Here is a 27080-nt window from a genome sequence, read left to right on the forward strand (position 1 = left end):
CAAGGACACCCACACCTCAAGACTGGTGGCAATGCACGATGCATCTGAGACCATCCAGGTGCAATTAACCATAGGCAAGACTGCTCTGCAAATTGTAGCATGTTACAGGTCACCCTCACAAACTCAGGAACCTCACATGGCCTTCCTGAAAACACTAGAGGGGATAAATGTATCACCAAACACCATCATACTAGGTGACTTCAATTACCCTAATATAGACTGGGAACACTACTCAAGCCCAAACACCCTAGCCCAAAAGTTCCTGGAATTCATAAACTCAAATGCCATGGAACAACTAGTCACCATCCCCACAAGAGGAGATAACATACTTGATCTCATCATCACGAACATGGGAGCACAATGTTCAACACCGGAGGTGTACCCTCACTGGTGAGATCAGACCACAAACTAATCTCACTGGAGGTCCTCATCCCACCCCACCTGAAATAAAAAGACCACAGTAAAGAACTTCTCAAAAGCCGACTTCACACTTCTAAAGACTAGTGTGGTCTCCTTTAAGGCCCCGAGCAGTGGAAAACAGTACTCAAGCCGCTGAATCACTTACAAATGCCTTCTACCAGCACCTGCAGGACTGCATGGATAAGGCAATCCCAAGCAAAACAAAGACTCTTTGTACCAAAGGCAAGCGTCCAGTCTGGTGGACCCCAGCCATAAACAAACTCTACAACAAAAGGAGGAAGCTACTACAAGATAGAGCAAAATCCTTAAAAGGTAAGACACCCTTGATCACTATAAGTAAAAACTAAGAGCTCTCATAAAATCATCCAAAGCAAATTTCGAGAGAAAAATAGCTAAAGACTCAAAAGACAATCATAAGGCCTTCTTTAGCTATGTTAGAAACCTGGGAGGAAACTCCCAGATATGCTCAGAGCTAGTTCAAAATGATGTGAAGATTACTGATCCTACAGACATTGCCAACATACTGGCTGACAGGTTCAGTGCAAACTTCTCCCCTCCCCAAAAAGGAGAGATATCTATACCAAACGATTGCAGCCCCCAAACATCTCCAGCGCCCAAGTGAGAACTGCTCTCTCCAAAGCAAAAACACAGCATCCATGGGACCTGATGGTGTCCCCGGCTGTGTGCTCCATGAACTCAATGAGGAATTAAACCCACAGCTAGGACAGCTGTTTAATCAAAGTCTTACCTCTGGATACGCACCCAGGAGTGGCGCACTGCAACTGTGGTACCACTTCACAAAGGCGGTGCCTCCACCGACCCTGGAAATTACCGGCCCATTAGCTTGACAAGCCTTATCTGCAAAGCCATGGAGAGGATCATAATGGACCTCATAAATAAAGACATAGGGAATTTGCAGACTTTGGATCCAACCCAGTTTGGCTTTGTCAAAGGCAGATCATGCCTTTTAAACTTGGTTGACTTTTGAAACAGTCACCAAAGCCATTGATGAGGGAAAGGCAGTCCATACAGCCTACCTCGATCTGGCTAAGGCCTTCGATACAATACCCCATTCGGTATCATTGAAAAACTCATCAGCTTAAATGTCAACCCATACATCACAAGATGGGTTGCAAACTGGCTGAGTGACAGAACCCACAGGGTCAGAGCTGCTGGCGCCATGTCAGACTCAAAGCCTGTCACAAGTGGTGTCCCACAGGGCTCAGTCCTGGGCCCACTCTTGTTTGGCATCTACTTTTCCAAGTACAAGCAAACACAGGAGGGTTATGGCTGACAAAGTTTGCAGATGACTGCAAACTGGGCCATAGTAGAAAACACATCTGACACAGATATCCTTCAGAAGGGTCTCACAGAAACGGATAACTGGTGCCAGAGCCATGTCCTAAAGTTAAGTGCCAGAAAATGCATAGTCATACCCTTCGGGAAAAACAAGGTTACCCCTAGCTACCAAATAGGTGGCAATCCACTGAGCACAGAAGAAGTTATCAGGGACCTGGGGACCCAGGTTGATAGTAGTCTGTCATTCGACACCCATGTAGCTAAAGTAGTTAGGAAGACCTTCTACATTGCCCACCTTATCATGAAGGGATTCTCATCTAGATCAAGGGAGGTCATAGTCTCCCTTTACTCATCACTCATCAGACCAACGATTGAGTACAATGCCCCATTCGGAATGTATCTGACCCGACACTTGCAGCAGCTGGAGAGGCCACAAAAGTTCCTCACCAAAAGGATAAAGGGTCTCAAAATCTGTCCTATGCTGCCCGACTGAAAGAACTCCAGCTCTATTCAGTCGCCACCGCTTGCTCAGAGGTGACCTTTGCCTAACATACAAGGCCATGTCAAACCCAGATTTGATGAATATGCTTCACCTCAAAAATCTAGATCCATCAGAGCCACAAGGGCGGAGACTTAAACCTTGACACGGCTATTAATAGGACGTGCTGGAGGGATAGATTCATCACCCAAAGACTCCCTATGCTGTGGAACAAAATCCCGGTACATGTGAGGCAGAGCACCTCGCTGGCCTTGTTCAAGAGAAATCTTGACCAATGGATGGGAGATCGCAGATATACCCCAGGGATTACCTCAGTGTCACTGCTCGACAGAGGCACAGCAAAATAATGGGTATAGTTCCCCATACTAAAGGGGTGGCGTAAGCCACAAAACGATGGGCTAGGCTTGTAAATGCCCTCGGGCAGATAGCCTAGTATGAACCTATGAACCTATGAACCTATGTATACTAGGCAAAACCTAGATGGCCACCCATATAATATCTAGCACCCCTAAACCACATAACAACTTATTGTTTCTGCAATTGTTGTTTTTAGTTTTTTTTATATATATTAATATATTAACCATGACCTGGCACACCTAAGGTGACTACTGGGGCATTGAAGCAAGCAAGGAAAGCCCTCCTGCTAACTACAGTGAGGCAGTACTCACCCAAATGGTTGCTGCCAGTTGGCTCCATCACTGGTGTCTTCCCCACTGATCCGCTGATGAATCTGCCAAGCAGGGCCATGCTGCTTTCGTAAATATAACAAGCTGTATGCTAGCCCTTCGATTCACGTTCGCTGACAATGTGACTTACGGTAAGCCACCCAAATACTAAGCAGCATACAGGCTGCTCTGAGGTGATGTTTCTTGCTTTCTGAGCCTTGAAAGATCCAATCATATCTCACCTGCTCTTTCCTTGCAAATCCAATGACACTAAAATATCCTGAATAAGGACTTAAATTTACACCAATTAAAAAGAGTCACTGGAGAAATAGATTCTTAACTCAGTGTATTCCTAGGCTATGAAATAAGTTTCCAGTACAGGTCAAACAAAATACTAATGTATCTTTAAGACTAGTCTTCATGACTGAATGGATAGACTCAAATTTATACCAGCATTATTGAGTACAGATTTGCTCAATAGTAGGTAATGTAAATGGTGGCAAGAACTTTTAAGTTTGTCTGTTTAAAGGTGTACATGGCTAGGCATCTCATAGTCCCTGTGATTGCCTGTGCAGTATTGTTTCTATATTACTATTAAATCTGCATATAAAGAGCACTAGACATCTAACTAAAAACATCATATGTTAAAAAAAATCATTAAATTCCATTTCTATACACCACTTTCCATATTGTTTATTTAGACCAGGGTTATCATGTACTAACCTGTTCTGTTTGGGTTTATTTAGACCAGGGTTATCATGTACTAACCTGTTCTGTTTGGGTTTATTTAGACCTCTGTTTGGGACGTGATCACTATGAAGTAATTGTAAAACGTAGCGAGAACTTTTACGCTTGTCTGCTTATAACGTCTACAATTAGGTATCTTATGGTCACCTTGATTGCTCACCCTCTATGTTCCTATGTTAATAACCTTTATCACTAAGAAGTTTCTTTCTTTTCTTTAACACCAACAGCTGCATTTTTTGTTTGAAGTTCTCTTTCTTTTTGCTTTATTTGCACTTTTGGAAGTAATATTTATAATCGACATACTTTGGGAACCTTTCATTAAAGCATGTGTAAGTAAATAAGCACATGCATTTTTCAATGCGTTTTAATTTGTCTGTTGCTCTATGTCTCAAATGAATTATTTTTAATTACATAACAGATGCTGAGAAACTAAAAGCAAGGCACCTGAGCTATTTTCTTTAATTTTTAAATAAAAAATTGTCTTTTGTCATTAGTCATTCAAAATACATAGTCATAATATCATATACTACCCATGAAAGTGTAATGCCAAAGAGATAGACCTAATAAAAAAGGTTTGTATACTTCTAATTGACAGCGATATGTGTGTGTTAAAAACAATTTTACTTTGTGTACAGATGTGTCCTGCTAATTAGTCTGGAAATATGAATGTCATTACAGGTAGAAGATAGAATTTCAATTACACATGACATGCTTCATGAAATACAGAATCTTTTCAGTAATAATTTCAATGTTGCCAAATGGGACAAGAAAAAAGCCAGCAACTTTCTAGTACTACTCCATCGACAGAGTCACGAGCTTCATCGCTGCGTATGTATTAACTCTTTTCCCTGCGTACTCACAAGACAAAACAACGTTTTGGAGCATACCACAAAGACATGACATATTATTTTCATTTCTTTATGATAGCTTGATGAAAAAAAGATAAAGCCCAGCAACACCAGTGCAGCTGGAAAGCTGAAGAATTATTTCAAAAGGCTACAGGTGCTTTTGAAAATGAAGGTAAGAATCTATATGACTCGTCTATGCATTTTTAGAATCACTTGTTTGATAGTGATGTCACAAAAAAGAGACATGAAAGCTACATATATTTTCCATTCTTCGTGCTCTAAAATTTTCTGTTTTAGTTCATAGCAGTGAATCTAGGCTAAAACTATCAAGGACTCCAGAGTGAACAGAAACTCTGGAGTTCGAGTCCAAGCGTTATGCATAGACCGGGCCAAACCCACAGTCATAGAGTAACCTCTGAAATTGTCCCTAACTTTCTTAATATTTTAATTAGAGATTAGTAATACGTGTGGTATAAGATATAAAAACATTATGTTTAACATGCTCACATACACATATATTGAGATGTTGATTGCTATAATTTCACAGTGAAGTTCATACTTTGTGCAAACGTTAAGCACTGAACAGCATGTGTGTACAACCAGGCGCTGAACAGCATGTGTGTAATCAAGCACTGAGGAGCATGTGTATAATGAGGTGCTGATCAGTATGTGTATAACCAGGCACCAAAGGGCATGTGTATAACCAGGTACTGATGAGCAAGTGTATAATGAGGTGCTAATCAATATGTGTATGACCAGGTACCGAAGGGCATGTGTATAACCAGGTACTGATGAGCATGTGTATAATGAGGTGCTAATCAGTATGTGTATAACCAGGCACTGAAGGTTATGTGTATAACCAGGTACTGATGAGCATGTGTATAATGAGGTGCTGATCAGTATGTGTATAACCAGGCACTGAAGGCTATGTGTATAACCAGGTACTGATGAGCATGTGTATAATGAGGTGCTGATCAGTATATGTATAACCAGGCACTGAAGGATATGTGTATAACCAGGTACTGATGAGCATGTGTATAATGAGGTGCTAATCAGTATGTGTATAACCAGGCACTGAAGGTTATGTGTATAACCAGGTACTGATGAGCATGTGTATAATGAGGTGCTGATCAGTATGTGTATAACCAGGCACTGAAGGGCATGTGTATAACCAGGTACTGATGAGCATGTGTATAATGAGGTGCTGATCAGTATGTGTATAACCAGGCACTGAAGGGTATGTGTATAACCAGGTACTGATGAGCATGTGTATAATGAGGTGCTGATCAGTATGTGTATAACCAGGCACTGAAGGCCATGTGTATAACCAGGTACTGATGAGCATGTGTATAATGAGGTGCTGATCAGTATATGTATAACCAGGCACTGAAGGGCATGTGTATAACCAGGTACTGATGAGCATGTGTATAATGAGGTGCTGATCAGTATGTGTATAACCAGGCACTGAAGGGCATGTGTATAACCAGGTACTGATGAGCATGTGTATAATGAGGTGCTGATCAGTATGTGTATAACCAGGCACTGAAGGGCATGTGTATAACCAGGTACTGATGAGCATGTGTATAATGAGGTGCTGATCAGTATGGGTACAACTAGGCACTAAACAACATGTGTATGACCTAGCACTTGTGCCTGAGTTTTTATTACTACCACAGTGTAGTAATTCCCTCATTTTTGGGTGCAGTAATTATTTAAGATGAGCACTTGCAGCATACTACAAAGTACTGGGTAGATTTGTGTTCGCTCTCTAGCACTATACACATTTATGTTTGACGCAGCTTTCTGTGCGAACATTGTGTTCTAACATGGCTTCCTCCCTAAAGTACACAATCCTCTAGGACAATAATGGTTCATCTAAAATATTAAGATGTTTTATAATCCCTTCTTTGTCACTTCATTTATATTCTTATTAAGTAAAAAAAAAGTATGTACCCATCCTACCTGATTCCTGACACCTATCCCTACTCTATCCTACTCACAATCGCTGCCACAGCTTCAATTCCTCTCTCTAAAATTCCTTTGCCTAAATACATATAGTTGTATTAAATGAACATGAATTTATTGTTTTTGTAAATATCTTATTTGTATTGTATTGTACCACCTTTATCATTCTTATAAGAAAAGTGCAGTCCGGGTCTGAACTGTCTGCAAACAGCTAAAGTTAACTTTGAACCTAACACCACTCTTAAGTATTCAACTGCGGTACCACTTTTATCATTCTTATAAGAAAAGCGCAGTCCGGTCTGAACTGTCTGCAAAGAGAAAAGCGCAGTCCTGGTCTGAACTGTCTGCAAACAGCAAAAGTTAACTTTGAACCTAACACAAATCTTAAGTATTCAACTGCGGTACCACCTTTATCATTCTTATAAGAAAAGCGCAGTCCGGGTCTGAACTGTCTGCAAACAGCTAAAGTTAACTTTGAGTATGTGTCTACCTGTTTGAGCCAATATTCATTTTCCCCTGGAGAGCACTCTGCTTTGGCTTGTAAGCAGCCCCCACCACACACACACACACACACACACACACACACACACACACACACACACACACACACACACACACACACACACACACACTCATCTTCCACTTTCTCTCTTATTCCCTTCTGTTAGCAAATAGTATCCATAACTGATCAATACTGTGTGTTTGTTAATTTAAACTGAGACCACAGTAGCCTACTGATACAAGGTTATCCTGTTTTTCCACTTGAGAAATGGTTAAGAAATGACTTACAGTTTCAGAGCAGTCCTTGGTCAATTGTGATTGTTTCTTAAACACAAACTTGTCTTTGCTTTGGCTCATTAGCAGCAGTACAAAGATCTGCCTGCTCACACCCTTGTTCTCCCCTCCCCCTTCCCTGTTTATTACCTTAAGACAATCCCAAAGTTAATAAATATTACCTGTGGCAGGCACCATTTTTAAAACTACAACCACCCTTGTCACTATCATATGTTCATTTATCAGTTAACTCTGTTAACTGATTGTTTCCAGCCCCCTCATAAGAGCGACTAACAGGGTCTCTACCTGCTTCGCTCCCCACCCTGCCCCCTATTCCCTCCTGCCCCAGTGGTCCCACCTTTATTACACTCACAAACCCCTCCCATCTTTCCAATAGCCAACCACAGCGCTAACCCAACACTAACTCCTCCATCTTCCCACTACTATCACACCTCCCCAACTAACATGTACAAGCATACCTTACCTATGCTCACTGCATGCACTCTCCTTGCATATCTTACATCCTACCAAAGCTACATCATTCCCCCACTCAACCACTACCACTGTACTACTACTCACACCACCACTCATGTCTCACCCTCACTCAGCTCCCCTCCCACCAACTCAAGAAACATCCCTATGCACCCCCCACATATTCTACCAACTATATTACTCAAACATAAAGCATCCCTACAACGTAACATAGTAACCCTCCCACCATACCTATTACCCACAGAGCACAATCATAAAGTTTCCCTTATAAACAAACACATTCAAAAACTGAGAAAACAAACCTCATGCATACCAAAACTAGCCCTAAGTGGAGACACCCACCCCAACCCTGGCCCTACCATCTCCAACCCCAATCCTCATAATCAGACTAGAAACCACAACTTCTCCCATGTTACAGCCAATAGCAAGCCAAGTGACTTCCTCCTTCTAAGCCTAAATATTAGAAGTATATCCAACAAAGTCCATGAACTCCATGCCACCACAGACTTGTACTCCCCAGATATAGTTATCCTGACAGAAAACTGGCTAAAAACTCATATTACCAGTGAGCAAATACTCCCTACAGGTTACGGCATACTAAGAGTAGACCGGCTAAACAAGAAAGGAGGTGGTGTAGCTATAATATTTAAACAACATCTAAACATTCAGATCTTAAAATCATCAGCTCCACAAATAGGCAATGAAGAAATAATATATGCCAACCTCAAAATAAACCAAAACAAAACCATCAACATCATTGGATGCTATTTCCCACCTGGCCAAAACATCCTTTCACTAGAAAACCTCCTCAGCTGGTCTACCCACCATCTCCCCCCAAGAAACTATAATTTTAGGTAATTTCAATATTGACTGGCAGTCCTGTTCTTGCAACCATCCAACCCATCATGTAAACCTCCATAGCTTCACCCAACTAGTCCAGTCGCCAACCAGGATAAATAAAAACTCCAGCAAGCACACTACCCTGGATTGGATACTAGTCAGTAAGAGCCTCCAGTCATATATAACAGGCTGCTTATCAGATAGCCTCAGTGATCACTCCCCAACATTCCTACTCAAAAAATACCTAAACCAAGCTAAACCTGTCATCTATCATCAAATACGTAAAAAACTAAACTTTAACCCACTCACATTCATCTCATCCCTCAAAGAATGTAACTGGCATCCTCTAAAGTACGTCAGTCTTGATGATGCAGTTGAATTTTTTAATACTACCTTCCTGAGCATCCTTAATTACCATGCCCTCATAAGACTTTCCAGAACCAAAGCACAACCCTCCCCATAGCTACAGAAAGCCACTAAGTCAGAAATGAAAAACAGAGATAAAGCCTGGGAGCACTGGTGCAAAACCAAAAACCCCTCAACTAGACAGAAATTCCTAGAACTACACAACAGAGTCAAAAATCTAATAAAACAGGACAAATTCCAATACTACCAGTCTGCCCTAGACTCCCCCCCAACACAGCCCCAAACAATTCTGGTCCTCCATAAACTCTATCCTTCACCCAGGTAAAGTCAGTACCCCTCCTCCTAACATCCCTCACTCCTCAGAAAATTTTGCTACCTCATTCAACACACACTTCACACAAACCATACTATCACTAACTAAACAACACAACTCCCTCCCCTTGAACCCACACCTTCAACTAGTAATCTCTCCACTGCCTTCTCTTTTTCTCCTGTACCTACATCCAACATAAAAAAACTGTTAACTAAACTTAAGCCCACCAAATTAGCAGCAGACAATCTCCCAAGTGAATACCTACAAATCGCAGCTGATGCTCTAGCCTACCCAGTATCCATCTTGATTAACCGATCTCTGTCAGAAAGTTACGTTCCCACACTGTGGAAAGTATTACATATAATTCCCCATCCACAAAGGTGGACCCTCCACAGAACTAACCAATTACCGCCCCATAGCTATTCTCTCTCCACTCTCCAAAATACTAGAAAGATGCATACACTCTCAGGTCTCAGACTACCTCCTTACTAACAACCTCCTTTCCAATACTCAGCATGGTTTCCGACCAAACCATAGCACCACCACTGCCTTACTCTCCTTTACTAACACTATCCTTCAGCATAAAAACAATGGCTATCTCTCCTCTGCTACTTTCCTAGACCTATCTAAAGCATTTGACATGGTCCCACACAAACAACTTATGTCTGTCCTCAATAACCTATCCTTCTGTCAGTCAGTCACCAACTGGTTACAGAGTTACCTGTCTGACCGCCAACAATCCTTTGTATGGCAGAATGACATATGTTCCCAACTACCTGTCTCCATAGGGGCTCCCCAAGGATCAATCTTTGGACCCCTACTCTTCTCTGTTTACACCAATAATCTAGCCTCTGCCACCACACATGGCACACTCATACAATATGCAGATGACTCAACCATCATCTGCTCAGCCCAGTCCCTACCCAAACTGCAAAAAGTCACACAGGAAGCCTTTTCCTCTGTTGAAACTTGGTTATACGATGCCCAATTAATACTCAACCCAAACAAAACTAAACTGCTCATCTTCCAACACACCAAACATACCCAAAACAACTCTCACTTTAACATTACAGCAAAAGACAACACCACTATATACCCAACTGAACACACCAAATTGCTAGGAGTGGAAATAGACAATAAACTAAAATTTGACATTCACATATCCATGACCATAAAAAAAGTCCACAATAAACTAGGAGAGGTATACAGAAATAAGCAACTTCTCACCAAAGCAGCAAAGATTTCAATAGCAAATTCCCACCTTATCTCCACCCTACTTTATGCCTCTCCAATATATACCAAACTAAGGCAATGCGATCTAAACAAGCTAGAGACCTGCTACAACAAAATCGCCAAATTCGCCACAGGGGCATCCTACTGTAGTCACCACTGTCTCTCACTTGTTGAACTGGGCTGGCTTGAACTCCCTCACCTCCTTCAATGGTATCAACTCTCACTCGCCCACAAACTAGTAAACCATCCACTAAATGTCCCATCCCTCCAGAATCTACTCCAATCCTATCGCACCACCAGACCACTAAGATCCAGCAACAAAAATCACTTGCAGATCACTAAAGCCAATAACTCTTGAGGTGAAGCACTATTCTCTTGCACCATAGCCAAATTATGGAACTCCCTCCCACCCAAAATTACCTCCATACCATCATGCACCCACTTCAAAACTTTAGTAAAAGCACACCTAAAAACATGCTGACTATGCCCTTGCAACTCCCACTATAATATCACCCACCCCATCCAACCACTACCTTTCTTTCCACTCCACTAACTACCTTGATTATAGCAAGCTCAGATGCTCATACGCCTAGTACTTATTATACAGCAGGAACTTCTTATTGTAACATTTGTGAATGTCTGTTATGTACTTCACAGATAAAGATTCTAGTTGTCTACTGATGTACTATGTTCTTCATCTGTAAATATGTTGTAAGTAATTGCTATGTTAAATTGTTAATCGCTATGTACTCCAGTGTAACTACTGTCTGTTTATTTTAACTGTGGAGCTTTTCTCCCCAGGCCTCCGCTGAAAATGGAACTACATCCAGTCAGACACTCCCGGATAACAAATGTAAATAAATAAATAAATTGTATTAAATGAACATGAATCTATTGTTTTTGTAAATATCTTATAAGTGACTACTGAATGAGTAACAAGTGAATACTTGGCCCTCTTCAAAAGGAACCTTGATGATTGGATGGGAGATAGGAAATTCACCCCAGGATCATGTCAATCACCCTGCTAGACAGGGGTCCAGAGAAGTAAATATTGTGGGAAGAAATATCCAGGGAATTGTTATGGCTAGGGTTGTATAGGCTCTAGGGCTGATAGCCTAGTACCAGCCTATGAACCTATGAACCTATGATTGATTCAGGTCATACATTTCAAGATTTGTAAAATGTTGTCCTTCTGTATATTGAATGTTAAACTGCTGTTCATATATGCTGTACTAATACATTGTATATTATCTTTCTGTCTGGAGCTTTTCTCCTCGGGCTTCCATTGTAAATGGGCTACCTTGGCCCAATGGACTTTCCCGGTTAACAAACTGAAATAAAAAAAATAATAATAAATAAATACTAATAAAAAAATGCTTTGTGGACACCTTACTGAATTCAGCAAATAAATATGTAAGATTTGCATTTTAAAATAGGATGTGTTCTCAGTGTTTGCTTGTTTTGTTAAGCCGTACTTCTTTTATTTCTTCACAGAACAACGAGCGCTGTAAATGGGAAATTGTAAAGGACCAGATACGGAGATTTCTGCAGTCTGCTGAAAGGATCACATTTCAGTGAAGGCCATTTTACAAGACTTGATTAGACACCCACAATTTCATAGTATTAAAAGTAGAAGTCACTTTTACATTAAGCTGGTTTAGGTTTTAGGATACAAAGTTGTTAGTTGTTCCTTACTTAATTTATATATTTATAATTGTATTTATTTTTTAAATTATAATTATTTATTAAACTATTTAATATATTTTATTGTTTTCATAGTATTTGAAATATAAGCCTAGTAGTTAGTTCAGAGAATTGAGGTTATGAGCTCTTAATGACCAGTTTCCTGTTTGATTCCTCGGGCCTCCATTTACCTGCTGTGTGGCTCTGAGTGAATCAAATAATACTGGTGGAAGACAGTTAATATATTGTATTAGCCTACTCAGTGTCTTCCTTGACCATATCCTTAGTATCTACCAATGTGATATTTTGAGGAAAAAAGTTTCCTGGAACTTGCATACTTTTGGAAATGATGAAATACCCAAGAGCTGTGCACACGAGTAAGGAAGCAGAGGAAGTATTGTTGCTTACAATTCAAGCAGTATTGCATTCTGAGATAATGAACCAAATGTATTCCTGCATGATATATGTATTAACAGAGATACCTAGTGAACAGCGCTTTGCTGTTACTCATACTTATATAACATCTGTCTGACACGTACTGCCAGAGTAAGTGCTATCTATGGGAAGCATCATCTTCAGGCCATCCTTGCACACTTGTAGTATAGTGACATCATTCCATTGCTCGTTTCATTGGCCAGCAGTCAAACTTACAGGGGAACATTTGTGATCTAGTGTGGAGTCTTCGTGTACTGACTGTAGGTTTTTTCAAGTTTTCCTGCTACCCCAGCAATCAGCTTATGGATGAAACCAAGAGCTGCTTCCCTAGAAAAAAAGAAATGAAGAAATAATACCTGTGATGTCCTTGGTGAATGCTACAGTAGAAGAAAGACACGCCACACTTGTTTAATGTCAGAATAGCATTTTGTTTTAGCAGTTTTAGTGTTTTTAACTTGAAAAAGCACTTTTTGTGCATCAAAGTGCTTGTTATTACTCTATTTCTGTTTAATAAAGTGCCATTTTTGCATTGTTATCAGTGTATTGTTTTATTTCATGGACTGTTTTTTTTATACACTGGCGACATTGCTTTCTTGGGTATATGTGTTTGTTATATTTACAATGTCCTGTAATCAATCTCACATATTTCAGTGTTTGTACATGTTGATCTAACACAAAGCGTGTAAAGGCGAGCCCTAAAGGAAAGATAATTTGTTTAATGCTGCTAATACTTACATTTATTATAATAATGCAATTATTATAAAACTAAGTGCAGTAAAGTTAGACAATAATGATGTGTTAATAATGCAGCAATATTAATATGAGAAACAAAGCTATATGGTGTGCTATGTCGTAAAACATTCTGTTGCTTTATTGAACAGTTTACAACAAATGTTAAATTCAGTTACAAATGTAATGATGTTTTATTCATAGGTTCATAGATATATAATGACCACAAGGGCCTTTTTAAGTCTAACTATACATAGGTTTAGGTTCATAGGTTTATACTAGGCTATCTGCCCTAAGGCATTTATAAGCCTAGCCCAAAGTTTTGTGGCTTACGCCACCCCTTATGTTAAAAAATACTGTGCCCATTAGTTTGTTGTGCCTCTGTTCAGCAGTGACACAGAGATGATTCCCGGGGTAAACCTACGATCTCCCATCCACCGGTCAAGATTTTTCTTGAACAGAGCCAGCGAGGTGCTCTGCTCACATGGACTGGGATTTTATTCCACAGCATAGGGAGTCTCTGGGTGACAAATCTTTCCCTCCAGCATGTTCTATTTATATCCGTGCTAAGGTTTAAGTCGCTTGCTCTAGTGGATCTGGTAGATTTGGATTTTTTGCGGTGGAGCATGTCCATTCATTTTGAGGTGGAGCATGTCCATTAATCATAAATGTATCCAACAAGTTTGGTGCCCTTTGCTTTTTATGGGCATGCATAAGCTAGGGCATGTGTATTCAAACATTTACAGGTTGCCTCTCTCCACTGAGACATAGGTGACAGACCAGAGATGAATTTCCATTTCCCATCCACTGGTCCAGGTTATCTTTGAAAGAAGTCATGGAAGAACTCTGCTTCAGATGGATGGGAAGCCTGCTCCAAAGAAGGGGTATTCTCTGAGACATACCTGTCCCTCCAACATGTCCTATTTATGTCACAAGCAAGATTTAAGTCCCTGGGTCAGGTAGCTTTGATGCTATTTATTTTGCAGATGTGCTCAAGGGCCATCAGAGTGGAATCCTGGAATACCTTGTTTGCCAGACACAGATCACCTCTGAACACTCTGTAGGAGACAGAATATAGGGATAGGGCTTTGAGGTGATCTGTATAGAACATGTTGTTAATGTCCTGTATTCTTTTTGTGAAGAACCTCTGTGGATGTTCCTGTTGTTGCATGTACCTGGTCAGGTACATTCTGAAGGCAGCATTATGCTCAATGACGGGTCTGATGAGGGATGAGTACAGCGGGATGATGACTTCCTTACAACTAGATGCTACACCTTTGCTTATAAGTTGAGCAACATAAAATGATTTTCTTACTACCTGAGACACATGTTGCTCAAAAGACAATTTACTGCCTACAAACAGCTCCAGATTCTGGACTGCTGGGTTTACTCTTTGGGGTGTATTATCAATGAGGTTGTTTCCTGTCCCAAAGAGTGTGTTTATGTATTTCTTGGCATTAAGTTATTTGTGTGTGTTAGTCCTTCCTGGAGGATAATAGTGTCTTGAGGGGAGACTATGACTGCTCCCAGATGGCAATCATTTGCAAATTTGGTCAGCCAGAGGCCCTTCATGTTGGCCATGATTTCTGAGAAGTAGATGCCAACAAAGGAGAGGACCTGCACTAAGCCCTGAGGGACTCTACTAGTGACTGACCTCTTTGTAGAGGTACCTCCCCTATTCTAACTTCCAAGGTCCTAGCTGAGAGCCAGCTGGCAATGCAGCATATAACATAGGGGTTTATGCCTAATTTCATGAGTTTGTTTACAATGCCAAGTGAAGCATTGCATCAAATTGCTTCACCAGTTCAAGGTAATCAATTTTGTCCTTATCCATTGCCTTGGTGACCTTTCAAAGAAGTCCACAAGGTTTAGTAGGCATGGTATTCAATAGATAAAAAAACTGGATCCAGTGTCTGGAGGTTTTCTGTGTCATCATTAATCATTTTCATGACAATTCCTTCCGTGGCTTTGCTTATGAGAATAGTCGGATTAAAGGGTCTGTACTTTCCAGGGTCCATAGATGGCCTGGTATTATGTAAAGAGATGATTGTTGCAGTTCTTCATTTGCTTAGCAGTAAGCTTGACTGGAGGATATGGTTAAATAGAGACTCCATTGATCCTGACAGGTTGTGTTTCATGCTATTTAGGATGCATCCTGGGATATTAAGGGGAGTAATCAATGAAGTGTTCTTGGCCTTGGACAGCGAGTTTGAGTCCTGTTGCCTTGCAATGGTTGCGGGGGTTATGTTCCATGGTATTTCTTGAGGGGTGACTGGGGGGTAAAACTGAAGCTGAACTGGTCATCCAGTAGATCTGCTGTAGCTTCCATCTCCTTGCAGGTGACTCCATTTACAATTACCTTTGCAAATTGTTGTGAACAGCTTTTGAGGTAATAGACATAGCTAAATAAAGCTTTGTGATGTAATGGACATAGCTATAGAAAGCTTTGTAGCTGTCCTTGGCCTGGGAGTCTGTTTTCACCTAAAACTTGGTTTTCATAGACCTGATTAGCCCTCTGGGTTGTTTGCTTAGACTGATGAGAGAGTTTTTATCCTGCTGAACATTGTATTCCCTAACTTTTGTTATGACATTCTTCCTTATGTTATACAACCTATTGGTGTTTGTATTCCACCTGGGTGGCTTGTTTTTTTAGTTTGTTCTGATTATTTCTGGAAGGTACAGCTGTCTCTAAGCATTTATTAACAATTCTGCATAGGCAACTGTGTTCAACTGGTTAGGGGGCTTGAAATTTGATCACGTTGTCACTTAATAGGAAGGTTGCCGTAGAACAATTTCTAAATGCTATAGGGTTAGCTTTAGTTTTATTTCGAAGGAGGCAGCTTTATGTTTGGAAAGTCTTATATAAAGACATAATTAATGGATATGTTTCAGGATATGAAATAAACACAAACTAGTCTCATGTTGTGTGTCACTAATGAATGGCTCTGCCAAATGTGGCAGTCACAGAAATGTAGTTTGCAAAAATCACTGCAAGATGTCAATGCCTGGAGAAGCATTTTTATGTAAGGGGTAAGGATCAAAGCAGCAAACCTAAATAGGAAGGATTTATTTTATTTATTCCATTTTTTATTATTTTAGTAACCAGGTATCACCCATGATGCAAGCCAAATGACAGCAAAAATAATTAAATAGGTAAAGCGATTGAATTTCAGTATAAGAGTATGTCCTTTCCAAAAACAAAACTAAATATATATATACTCTGAGGTCACAAACATGGGAACAGAATAAATATAAATCATTTTCTGTGTACTAACAATAATTAGTATCCTGTTTGGAATTTCTGTTTTCTATCATTTTAGCTTTTATTTGCAAAACTTAGTAGTTAGGAATTGTTCTTAAACTTGCCAAGAAGTATTACAACAGGGATACTTGTTTGGCCTAAAATGTGAGAGTATACTTTGTTAAAATGGTGTCATCAAAGTACGGATTGTTTTTGATATGGGATATAGTTCCAACACTTGAACACAGTACATGAAAGAAGTCATTTACATGTTAACTTTAGCACAAGGAAATGTAAGATTCAGTGTGAGAAGTCAGGCAAGGAGTAATAAAGGACCCACTGAGAAATGCATTTTTAAATAATTTATACACAGCAGAAGAAAAAGAGGTGCAAATATGTAGCCTTTTTTAAGACTCTGACGGGTGTGAGATAAAAGCTTTTCATAAAATGGGAAATAAATGATTTTATGTTTCAAGTTGCATTTATTGTGACCTGTGTGGTGAAACTTTTTATACATCTCTGCTTTTTCTCCATGCTTTAGCCAAAAAGTTATCCGTGTGTATATCTTTTTAGTTTGTTCTTAGACCTTAGTCGTTATCAGTTGTGTGCAGATTGTGTATTACTGCAAGATTTTAGCATCATTTAAACTTTCTACTGCACTTTTATTGCCATAAATAAGTAGAATTATCTCATTTTATCATTTATTACAGCTTTACCGGTAAATTTCTGCATAGCCTGGTACCTTAGTCTCTGGTGGGATTGCAGTAGTGGCACTATTGTGAATTCTGCTCCAGGATTTGTGTTCAGTACTTTTTATAGCTGTATATACCTGCTTAAAGTTGCTTTACAGTGCCTTTCTGTTTAACTTGATAATGGTTTCCTCCTGCTGTTTGAGTCTGCCCCTCCTCCACCGAGACATTAAACTAAACGTTTCTAAAATTCTAACCATAGAACTAGAGCTCCAGTTTGAATTTTCTCCCAGGCCAGCCACCTTTCTCTTGCTGTGATTTTAAAAGGATGTGTGTTTGGCATCCTCCCATTTATGGTAATCTGACTTGCAAGGTCTCTTCCTCCATCCTGTCTTTCATTGCTATTTTAAAAGGATGTGTCTCTGGCATCCTCCCATTTATGGTAATCTGACTTCCAAGGTCCCTTCCTCCATCCCGTCTTTCATTGCTATTTTAAAAGGATGTGTCTCTGGCATCCTCCCATTTATGGTAATCTGACTTCAAGGTCCCTTCCTCCATCCCGCCTTTCATTGCTATTTTAAAAGGATGTGTCTCTGGCATCCTCCCATTTATGGTAATCTGACTTCCAAGGTCCCTTCCTCCATCCCGTCTTTCATTGCTATTTTAAAAGGATGTGTCTCTGGCATCCTCCCATTTATGGTAATCTGACTTCCAAGGTCCCTTCCTCCATCCCGTCTTTCATTGCTATTTTAAAAGGATGTGTCTCTGGCATCCTCCCATTTATGGTAATCTGACTTCCAAGGTCCCTTCCTCCATCCCGTCTTTCATTGCTATTTTAAAAGGATGTGTCTCTGGCATCCTCCCATTTATGGTAATCTGACTTCCAAGGTCCCTTCCTCCATCCCGTCTTTCACTGCTCTTGCTTGTTGTGTAACCTGTTTAAGTACTTTTCCATCCACTGTTTTCCATTCATCCATAATACTAAGTGCTTACCCAGTATTGCACTTGAGTAAACCTTCCTTACTACATATTGTCTCTAGCACATTAAACAGTTCTATTATCGAATCATAGCACAATCTAACCTATTCTAGTGCCAAACCCCAGAGACCACCAAAGGAGACTTCTATATAACCCAGTAAATGACCTATAGTAGCCCACCCAAATGCAAGTCCAGACAACATGGATATAAAATTTCCAAATGTCTCTTTATCCAGGTTGGTAGATATGGTCATCCTGAGACTATGTAGCAATTATGTCATGTTCACAGGCAACAATTTAATCCTTAAAGAAGTGAACACAGTATGCAAGACATGCACACAAACGATTTCACTGAATGCAAGAATCTTGCATACGAACAAGGTTGTCAAAAACACACACACACGCACACACACACACATGCACAAGCGCACACACACACACACACACACACACACACACACACACACACACACACACATACACACGCACATGCACACTACATTCACCACACATAGAGTCCACCACACAAATAGACCAGCATATGCTGAGACACTAGAAAGCAATCTTCACAAACCTTAAAGACCTCCTAAGCCTATAAACAACAACACCTATCCTCTGCAATCTGTAAAGCATACCAAAAGCAACACCAAACACCACAAATGCGCCTACACCCTTTGGACCCCCAAAAGCAAAGCCCATAAGGCAAGCCAATCCATTACCCAGGACTCTTGTCTTAGTGGACTCTATTGTATGAAACACAGATGCCCCACTCACCAGACTGGACAAAGAGAAGGCAACAGTTAGTTGCTTATCTGGAGCCAGGATCTGCCAAGATACTCACACAAAACCATGGGTACCAGTATACTTCTTTCATAGTCCATGTGAATGTTAATGACCTGAGATGTAATTCCACAGAGTATATGAAGAGAGACATGTTTATCTCTCTAAATATGTATCAAAGGCAGGTATGTGCCTTGCATTGAGCATCATTGTACTTTCACAAAGGATGATGCTACAGTACAAACAAAAGATGATTGATTTCAATAATCATCTCAGTATCTGGCGTCTTTTCAGTGGATTCAATATTTGTCAGTATGGAAGAACATGGTTAGCAAACCACATTGCTTTGCAAAGGAAGGTCTTTCCTAGGCTTCAGAATATTGGCTAAAACTTTATCTACCCCCTTAGAGCCTTTTTTAAGCAATGCCATATTGACAAACCTACCGACATAACAAATAAAACCCAAAGAAACCCAAAGGTATTACTGCTCAATGCCAGGAGCCTAAACAAGAAACTCCATACCTTACAATGTCTCCTCCCTCTGGAGAATATAGACATCTGTGCCATTATCGAGACATGGTTTAAATTCACAGGAAGTACTCCAGCAGTGTAAAATTTCAGTGCCTATCACACATTTAGACCATCAGCTGCACAGACGGAGACAAAAGGTGAGGAAGTCTCAATTTTTATTAGCTTCAAACAGAACTCTAGGTTGCTTAAACACGAAGATGCACTGGAATTTATCCACATGCAAATCACCATAGACCAAGTCCCATAACATATCCTAGAAAGCTGTAGGTCACCCTCTGTGTAGCTCATACCCAGACCTACTGGAGACACTTAGCATTAAACCAAATAGCTTATTCATGGAAAACTTTAACTACCCTTCTTTACAGTGGGAAACATACACTGACTTATACTCACAAGCACAACAATTTCTGGACTTTATTAACACAAATACCCTTGACTAGAGTGTACGCACACCCACCAGAGGTTCAAACATACTGAACCTGGTACTCAGCCATATGAGAGTCCTGCACCTCCCAGTGTCACATACTCACTGATGACATCAGACTGCAAAGCTGTCTCCTTCAAAATAAAAATCGTCTCTGTAACCCCAACACAATCTGTAACAGTTAAGAACTACTCCAAAGCAAACTACATCCTATTAAGTAATAGTTTGTCAAAATGTACTGTCGCTCACAATCCTGAGTTTACAGCCAACTATGCAGAGTTTTTCACAGAGACCCTGTACAGCCATGTAAATGACCGTATAGGGGATGCTGTACCTACTAGAAGTAAGGCCAAAATAAACCTTAAAAACAAACCACACTGGTGGAATCCTAACCTTAACAGGGTATATAACAAAAGGAAAAAAGTCATGGCTAAAATCAGGAAGTACAACTCCCAAAATGATAGAAGCTCTCTAAATAAACTAAGTAGGAATGTATGAAGACTAGTTAAGTCCAACAAAGCCAATTATGCAGTCAAGATAGCCTCACAGGCTAAATGCAACCACAAGGCCTTCTAAAGCTACGTTAGAAACATCTAAGGCAGTACACACCAGTGTGCTGAACTGGTGGACAATGGTGCCACTGCAGAATGACATAGTGAATTTGCTGTCTGACAAATTCAACTCAAAATTCACCCCACACTCTCCCCTGTCTCCATCATGAAATACCTACTAGCGTAACCCCCCAACTATTAACAGAAAGAAGGTCCTGGCATCGCTTGCTGAGGCCAAAAACACAGCCCAGACAATGTCTCAGAATGCCTTCTAAATAGCTTCAAACATGCCTTATCAGTACCACTTGAGTTACTTTTCAACTATAGTCTCAAAACAGGCTTTGTACCATGAGAATGGAGAGCTACAATGGTTATCCCACTTCAAAAGGGTAAGTCATCAACTGACCTTGGAAACTACAGACCTATATTCAAAGCCATGGAACAAATTACTATGAAAATGATCAACAAAGACATAGGCAACTGTCAGAATCCAACCCAGATTGGCGTTGTCAAGCAAAGGTCATGCCTACTAAACTTGGTGGACATTTTTGAGAAGGTCACCAAGACAATGGGTGAGAGGAAAATGGTACATACCACCTACCCGGATAATACCCCACTCAGGTATAGTTGACCAGCTCACTGAACTGAGCCTAAACCCCTATCATAGCTCACTGTATTACCAGGTGGCTTACAAACAGGACCCAGGAAGTCAGGATTGGTGACACCACCTACACTAATGGACCGGTCACCAGTAGAGTACTTCAGGGGTCAGTGCTGGGACCACTCCTATTTGGCATCTACTTCTTAGACGTAAAGGCTAACATCAAGAACCTATAGCTAACCGAGTTTGAAGATGACTTCAAATCTGGAGCTGTCATAGACCCCCCCCCACCATGAGACAAACAACTTACAAGAGGGTTTAACACAGACAAATGAGTTGTGCCAATGTCATTGACTAAAACTCAATGCCAAGAAATGCTCACAGACTAAAACCCAATGCCATGAAATGCACTATAGTGCCTTTTGGGAAAACTGCCACCCAAGCTAGTTACTCTGTTGATAAGACAACCCTCAGAGTTGATGCGGTATTCAGGAATCTGGTAACATGTAGACAGTAATCTGGCCTTTGACCAATAAGTGGCCAAGCTAGTAAGAAATGCATTTTATATCATGCAACTTAGTAAGGGCTAGTTAGCTTTTAATTATAACTGCTGTTCAAACTGTGTCTTAGATAGTTTGTTGACATACTGTCCTATGTGTAGTACTAATAAAATGTATTATTGTATGTTTAATGTGGAGCTTTTCTCCCCAGGCCTCCGCTGAAAAAGAACATGTGTCCAGTTGGACTTTCCCAGTAAACAAATGTAAAATAAAATAAAATAAATAATAAATAACAATAAGGAAGTCATAGTGCCACTTTATTCGGCCCTTATCAGACCCATCATTGAGTATAATGCCCCCTTTGGCATGTATGTGATCAGACTTATGCAACAGATGGAATGCCCAGAAAGGTTTCTTACCACTAAAGTCCTGGGTATAAACACATTGTCCTATGTGCATCACCTTAAAGCCCTGTCTCTATACTCAGTCTCCTGCAAGTTACTGAGAAGCGAACGATGCCTGGCATACAAGGTATCCTGGATCCGGCTCTGATGGACCTTTTGTACAGTCACAAAATGAACAGCAGCAGAACCACTAGATCCAAGGATTTAAATTTTGCTTGTGACATAAATAAGACACGGTGGGATAGATCTGTGTATCAGAGAATTCCCATGTTCTGGAACAGCTCCTCATCCATGTGAAACAGATTCCATCCCTAACTCTATTTAAGTGTAACCTTGATTAATGGATGGGAAAATGGAACTTCAGTCTGAGTCTGGCCCCCATGTCTCTGATAGACAGAGGCAGACAATAATACCTAAACTAACAAATTTCCCTACATAAGAACATTAGAAACATGAGTTAATCCAGACAATGTATAAGTTATGAGCAATATGGAGTGAAAACAAAACGAGTGTCCTTAATTAGCTTAAAAGTTTAGGGAAGGGCTTTCATCTTCAAATACAGATTTCATTAATTAAAGATACATAGAGCCATATAGCTACTGAAATTATAACTATGGGTAATTAAAATAAAATGAAAGAGAACACTTTGGCATGGATTTAAAGCCAAAACATATTTTAATAAATCCCAGGTATAGGTCTCTCATCTGCCATCTAGGAAAGAGACTCTTTTTCAAAATACTCTTACTTAAAAATTTATATCCTAGTTGCAAAGTCATGGTTGTTGTTATTGGATTGCCCACACTAGCCCTGTCCATAATATAAGTGAAACCTGTTGTGCACAGCTGAAAGGATGGTGGAACAATTTAACTCTGCGCACATATTCTAGGTGACCAGGTACTTCAAAAGAGGCAGTGCATGTGAATATCATACACCAGAAGAAATATTTCTGTGAGAAAACTTATTTCTGAAAGAAATGCCCTACAGAAAATAATTGTAAAACATCAAGTATGAATGCCTGCTTTGCAGTATTCAGTACAGGTACAGTCTTGTATGCTTACTGCCATAATTTCTAGCCTTTCAATCCCTTCCACATCCCCCTGTAAACATCCATGTCCCCCACCCCCAGTTAACTGAGACTGGGTTCCTATTAGAAGACCGAAGATGCATTCTTTCGAATGCGTCTTGGTCGAACATAAAAGACTGACACATCAAAATATCGAAATGTCATGTAAGCAAATTCTTTCCCTGGGAAAGAATTCACTTGGCCGCTTTGGTACTTTGCCATTTTTGGCACCGGTGTGCGGTCTCGGAGTTGGTATATTTAAGTAGGGGGGTGTGGGACTTAATGTAATGTTATAAAGTGTTTTTTTTTTTTTGTTGGAACAGCGATTTTTTTCCAAGGGAAAAAAAATCGCTGTTCTGACAGTTCGATATTGTAAGCTTTCATTTACATAGGGTCAATTAATCACTGTTTGCTTTTTTAAGCATTCAGTGATGTAATATAGACCCACAGAGATCATAATGCAGCTTTACAATATACATTGCAGCATTAAGCAGTGAAACTTGTCAGGCTGCAGAAGTACAAATCTACTCTGTTCTAAGCAGTGCTTTTGTAAAGCAGTGTCTTTTTTATTTTAAAAACATTACAAAGGCAGGAGAAACCCATTCCATAACTCACACTTTCTGTCTTTTTCACACTGAGCATGCCCACAGTGATTATCTCCTGCTGGTGAGCGGGGGGTGTTGCCTGTTACTCTCCCCTCCCACCTCCAATTCTTCAGCTATCCATCCACTCCATTACATTTACAGACCCTAGTCTCCACCCAGAGCTCCACCTACTTCCCACCTCTCTTAAAGACATACACATAACTATAAACACCCCAGTCACAAGTCCTCACATCTCTAATACACCAGTCAATCAGACCTTAAGATAAACCTCCCTCTTTTTCCTCTCCTACCATTTCTCTTACCCCCACATCCAATTCTATCCTCCTAGCACTTCCCTCGATCTAATTCCTAGATTTAACATTTTTCGCCTCTTACCTTCACATCACCCCTCTTACTACTCCCTAGTTTCACATCTATTTTCTTTTTCTCTTCCCATTTCACTCCTCTTCTCGCATCTTCTTCAGTTTTATTCTTATTTTCTCCACACCTATAATGATATTATTCTACACAATTGTGTTATTCTTATTGTCATCAAAGCTGGGGCCTCTCTTACATTTTACGAACACCTACCTCTATACACAACTCTCCATCCCCACTTCAGTCATCTCCCAAACACTACACATTTCCAACTATTAATAGCCCCTAGTCTCTGCTACTCTGTCCTCCTCTTTGAAATAAAGTATTACACCCATAACAATATAATTAACAAGCCTTTCCCTACACCAAAGCCGAGATTCAAGCACCCTTACACATAATATCTACTGCCTTTTCAGTTGAAAACATGCAGTAACATCTATCCTAAAACAGGTCCTACAAACACTCAACAAAATAAGTCTGCCACATCACAAAATATTCATCCCTCAAGGCCATATGGCCTCCATCAATAAATGGCAAACCGGAGAATAACAAACAAATATTCTGATGTGGAAGCCTTGGTAGACCACCGGTTCCCCAATATACTAGTAGCCACAAAAACAGGAAATAAATGATAAAAAATCCTACTGCAGAGATATAAACATTACTATTACACAGAACCCATAAAAAGGTGTGTGTGTCGAGGGGTGGCCATTATCTTCAAGAATAATTTAAACCTATGTAGGTTTCACATGAGCCAACCCCATTCTTCAATGGCAAAATAATTATAGCATTCTTGCAAATTAATGTTCACAAATGCCTTTGCATTATAGAGGAGAAGAAACCTGTATAGTAGTTACCTATTTCTCACAGGTAATAACACAGTTAGTGCTGGGAGACTTCCCTCTTGGGCACTGAACTGCATCTCATATGAAAAATCAATTTACTAGGCCTGAACAGTCATTGGGAAACTATTGACAGTAACTATCCTTCTGATGTCATGAAATCTGTATAGTTTCATTCAGCTTATTTCAACTTCCAAACGGTACAACAAAACGTCTGGTGCTCTACCTTAAATCGTTTTCTGTCCCTAACACCCCAAACAAAATCCTCTCAACAGGTGCCTCACCTGACACCTTAAATGATAACCTACAAGACATCATAAACCTAACCAAAAACAGCTGGGAAATAATGGAAGTAAGATGAAACCATCTGTACTATGAACATTTTAGAAACAAAACTTAAACTTGTATCAAAACCTGTTAAAAACAACTGCATTAATATACAAGCAGCAAATTATAACAACAAATATTTTTGGACTACAATCAACTAGCTCTTAAAAGTCGGTACACTAACACAACCTGCATCTAATTAATCTAACCAAACTAACAGCATATCCATTGAATTCAACACCAGCTTCTTCCAAACAGTAATCTCAATTATTAAACCCTCAATGCAGGGAGACACAGGTTTTTCTTCTCTCTTTTTAAACTCCCAAACACTTAACACTCAAAATAGTCTCAATTTCTACAATCAAATAACTATTACTAACCTTAAAACCTACCACCCTTGCCCCTGCTAACATACCATCTGAGTACTTAAAAATTGCTGCTGGTGGCCTAGCCTTTCCTGTCTCTATCCTAATCCACTGCTCCATCACCAAAGGTTATTTCCCAACCCTATAGAAAAGGTGCTACATTCTTTCTCTCTGTAAAGGTAGAAACTCAAATGATCTCTCAAACATCAAGCCTACAGCCATACTATCTCCCCTCCCAAAAATTCTAGTGAAGTTTACCCAGTCTCAGCTTCTCAGCTTTCTCACTGACAGCTGCCTCCTTTCCCATACACAGCACAGTTTCCATCCTTTTTATAGTATCTGTACAGCTCTCCTTAGGTTTATAACATCTGCTCACCAATACTGAGGAACTGGAACTTAGTCTCAGCACTTCTTCTAGATTTATCCAAAGTTTTTGACACATTACCCACCAGAATTTCTTAAAAAAAACTAGCTTGCCTAAGAATGTATATGGAACATCACTATTTTGAACACTAGCTTGCCTAAGAATGCATATGGAACATCACTATTTTGAACACTAGCTTGCCTAAGAATGCATATGGAACATCACTATTTTGAACACTAGCTTGCCTAAGAATGCATATGTAACATCACTATTTTGGTTCTCTAGTTACTTCTCAAATAAGCAACAGGCAGCAAAATGGCAAAATGACATCTGCTCTTTCTTCTCATTACTCTGGGTGTCCCTCAAGGATCCATTTCAGTTCTCTATTGCTCGGTATATTCATTAATGATCTCCACAAAGTTTCTAAACAAGCTGTGATGATAGGAGGTACTGCCAGCCATGCCAGGAGAAGTAGGGTAGTGGACCAACTTATCCATTATTACCTTAATCAACCTACCTTCTCATCTCTGAAAATATTTCATCTTTACAACTTATTATGCTTCTATTCTCTCAAACTATTTCATATTAAATACTACTATGCTTCCTCTCCATCATAGTGCTAGCTATTACTGGATTCATTAAAAAGTAACACATATTATTTCTAGATTTATTACCTAACTGCTACTCCATTCCATTTTCCTTTATCTTCCTTTCTTATCTACATCTACACTATTGTTTTTCTTCTCTTTTCTTAACTGGTATTCTGTAGCAACAATTAAATATAACTTCTTATTAACTCTACTAAGTTTTTTTCAAATATATGTAACCTTCTTTATGTACTTTATAAATTTGCAACCTCTTATTTACTTCTCTTATCTTTACAATATAATGCATTTGCATTCTAACTATGTACTTCTGTAAATGTGAATTTGATTTGTATTGTGTGGAGCTTTTCTCCCCGGGCCTCTACTGAAAATGGACATATATCCAGCTAGACTAGCCTGGTCAACAAATGTAGAATAAAGAATAAAATAAAAATGTATAACTTATGCCAGCACAGCTAGCTGGAATTTTTCTAAATAATTATATGTCATTTGTGTATCAAAGTGATTTGTCCAGATGCTTGTATTAAAATGTATTAACAGTGTGT

General features: G+C 39.7%; 1 protein-coding gene across 1 annotated transcript; it reads left to right on the forward strand.

Annotated features, from left to right (window-relative positions):
• The first annotated feature begins 4321 nt into the window (after positions 1-4321).
• LOC122788421 (interferon omega-1-like) lies at positions 4322-12110 on the forward strand. The gene is made up of 3 exons (XM_044055489.1): positions 4322-4458; positions 4558-4650; positions 11956-12110. Exons 1-3 carry the CDS (start codon positions 4339-4341, stop codon positions 12037-12039), a joined length of 297 nt encoding a protein of 98 aa, XP_043911424.1. The 5' UTR covers positions 4322-4338; the 3' UTR covers positions 12040-12110.
• The last annotated feature ends 14970 nt before the right edge of the window (positions 12111-27080 follow it).

Source organism: Protopterus annectens, chromosome 13.part0 (assembly GCF_019279795.1).
Source record: "Protopterus annectens isolate FY-2018-M chromosome 13.part0, PAN1.0, whole genome shotgun sequence".
Taxonomy (NCBI): Eukaryota; Metazoa; Chordata; order Ceratodontiformes; family Protopteridae; genus Protopterus; species Protopterus annectens.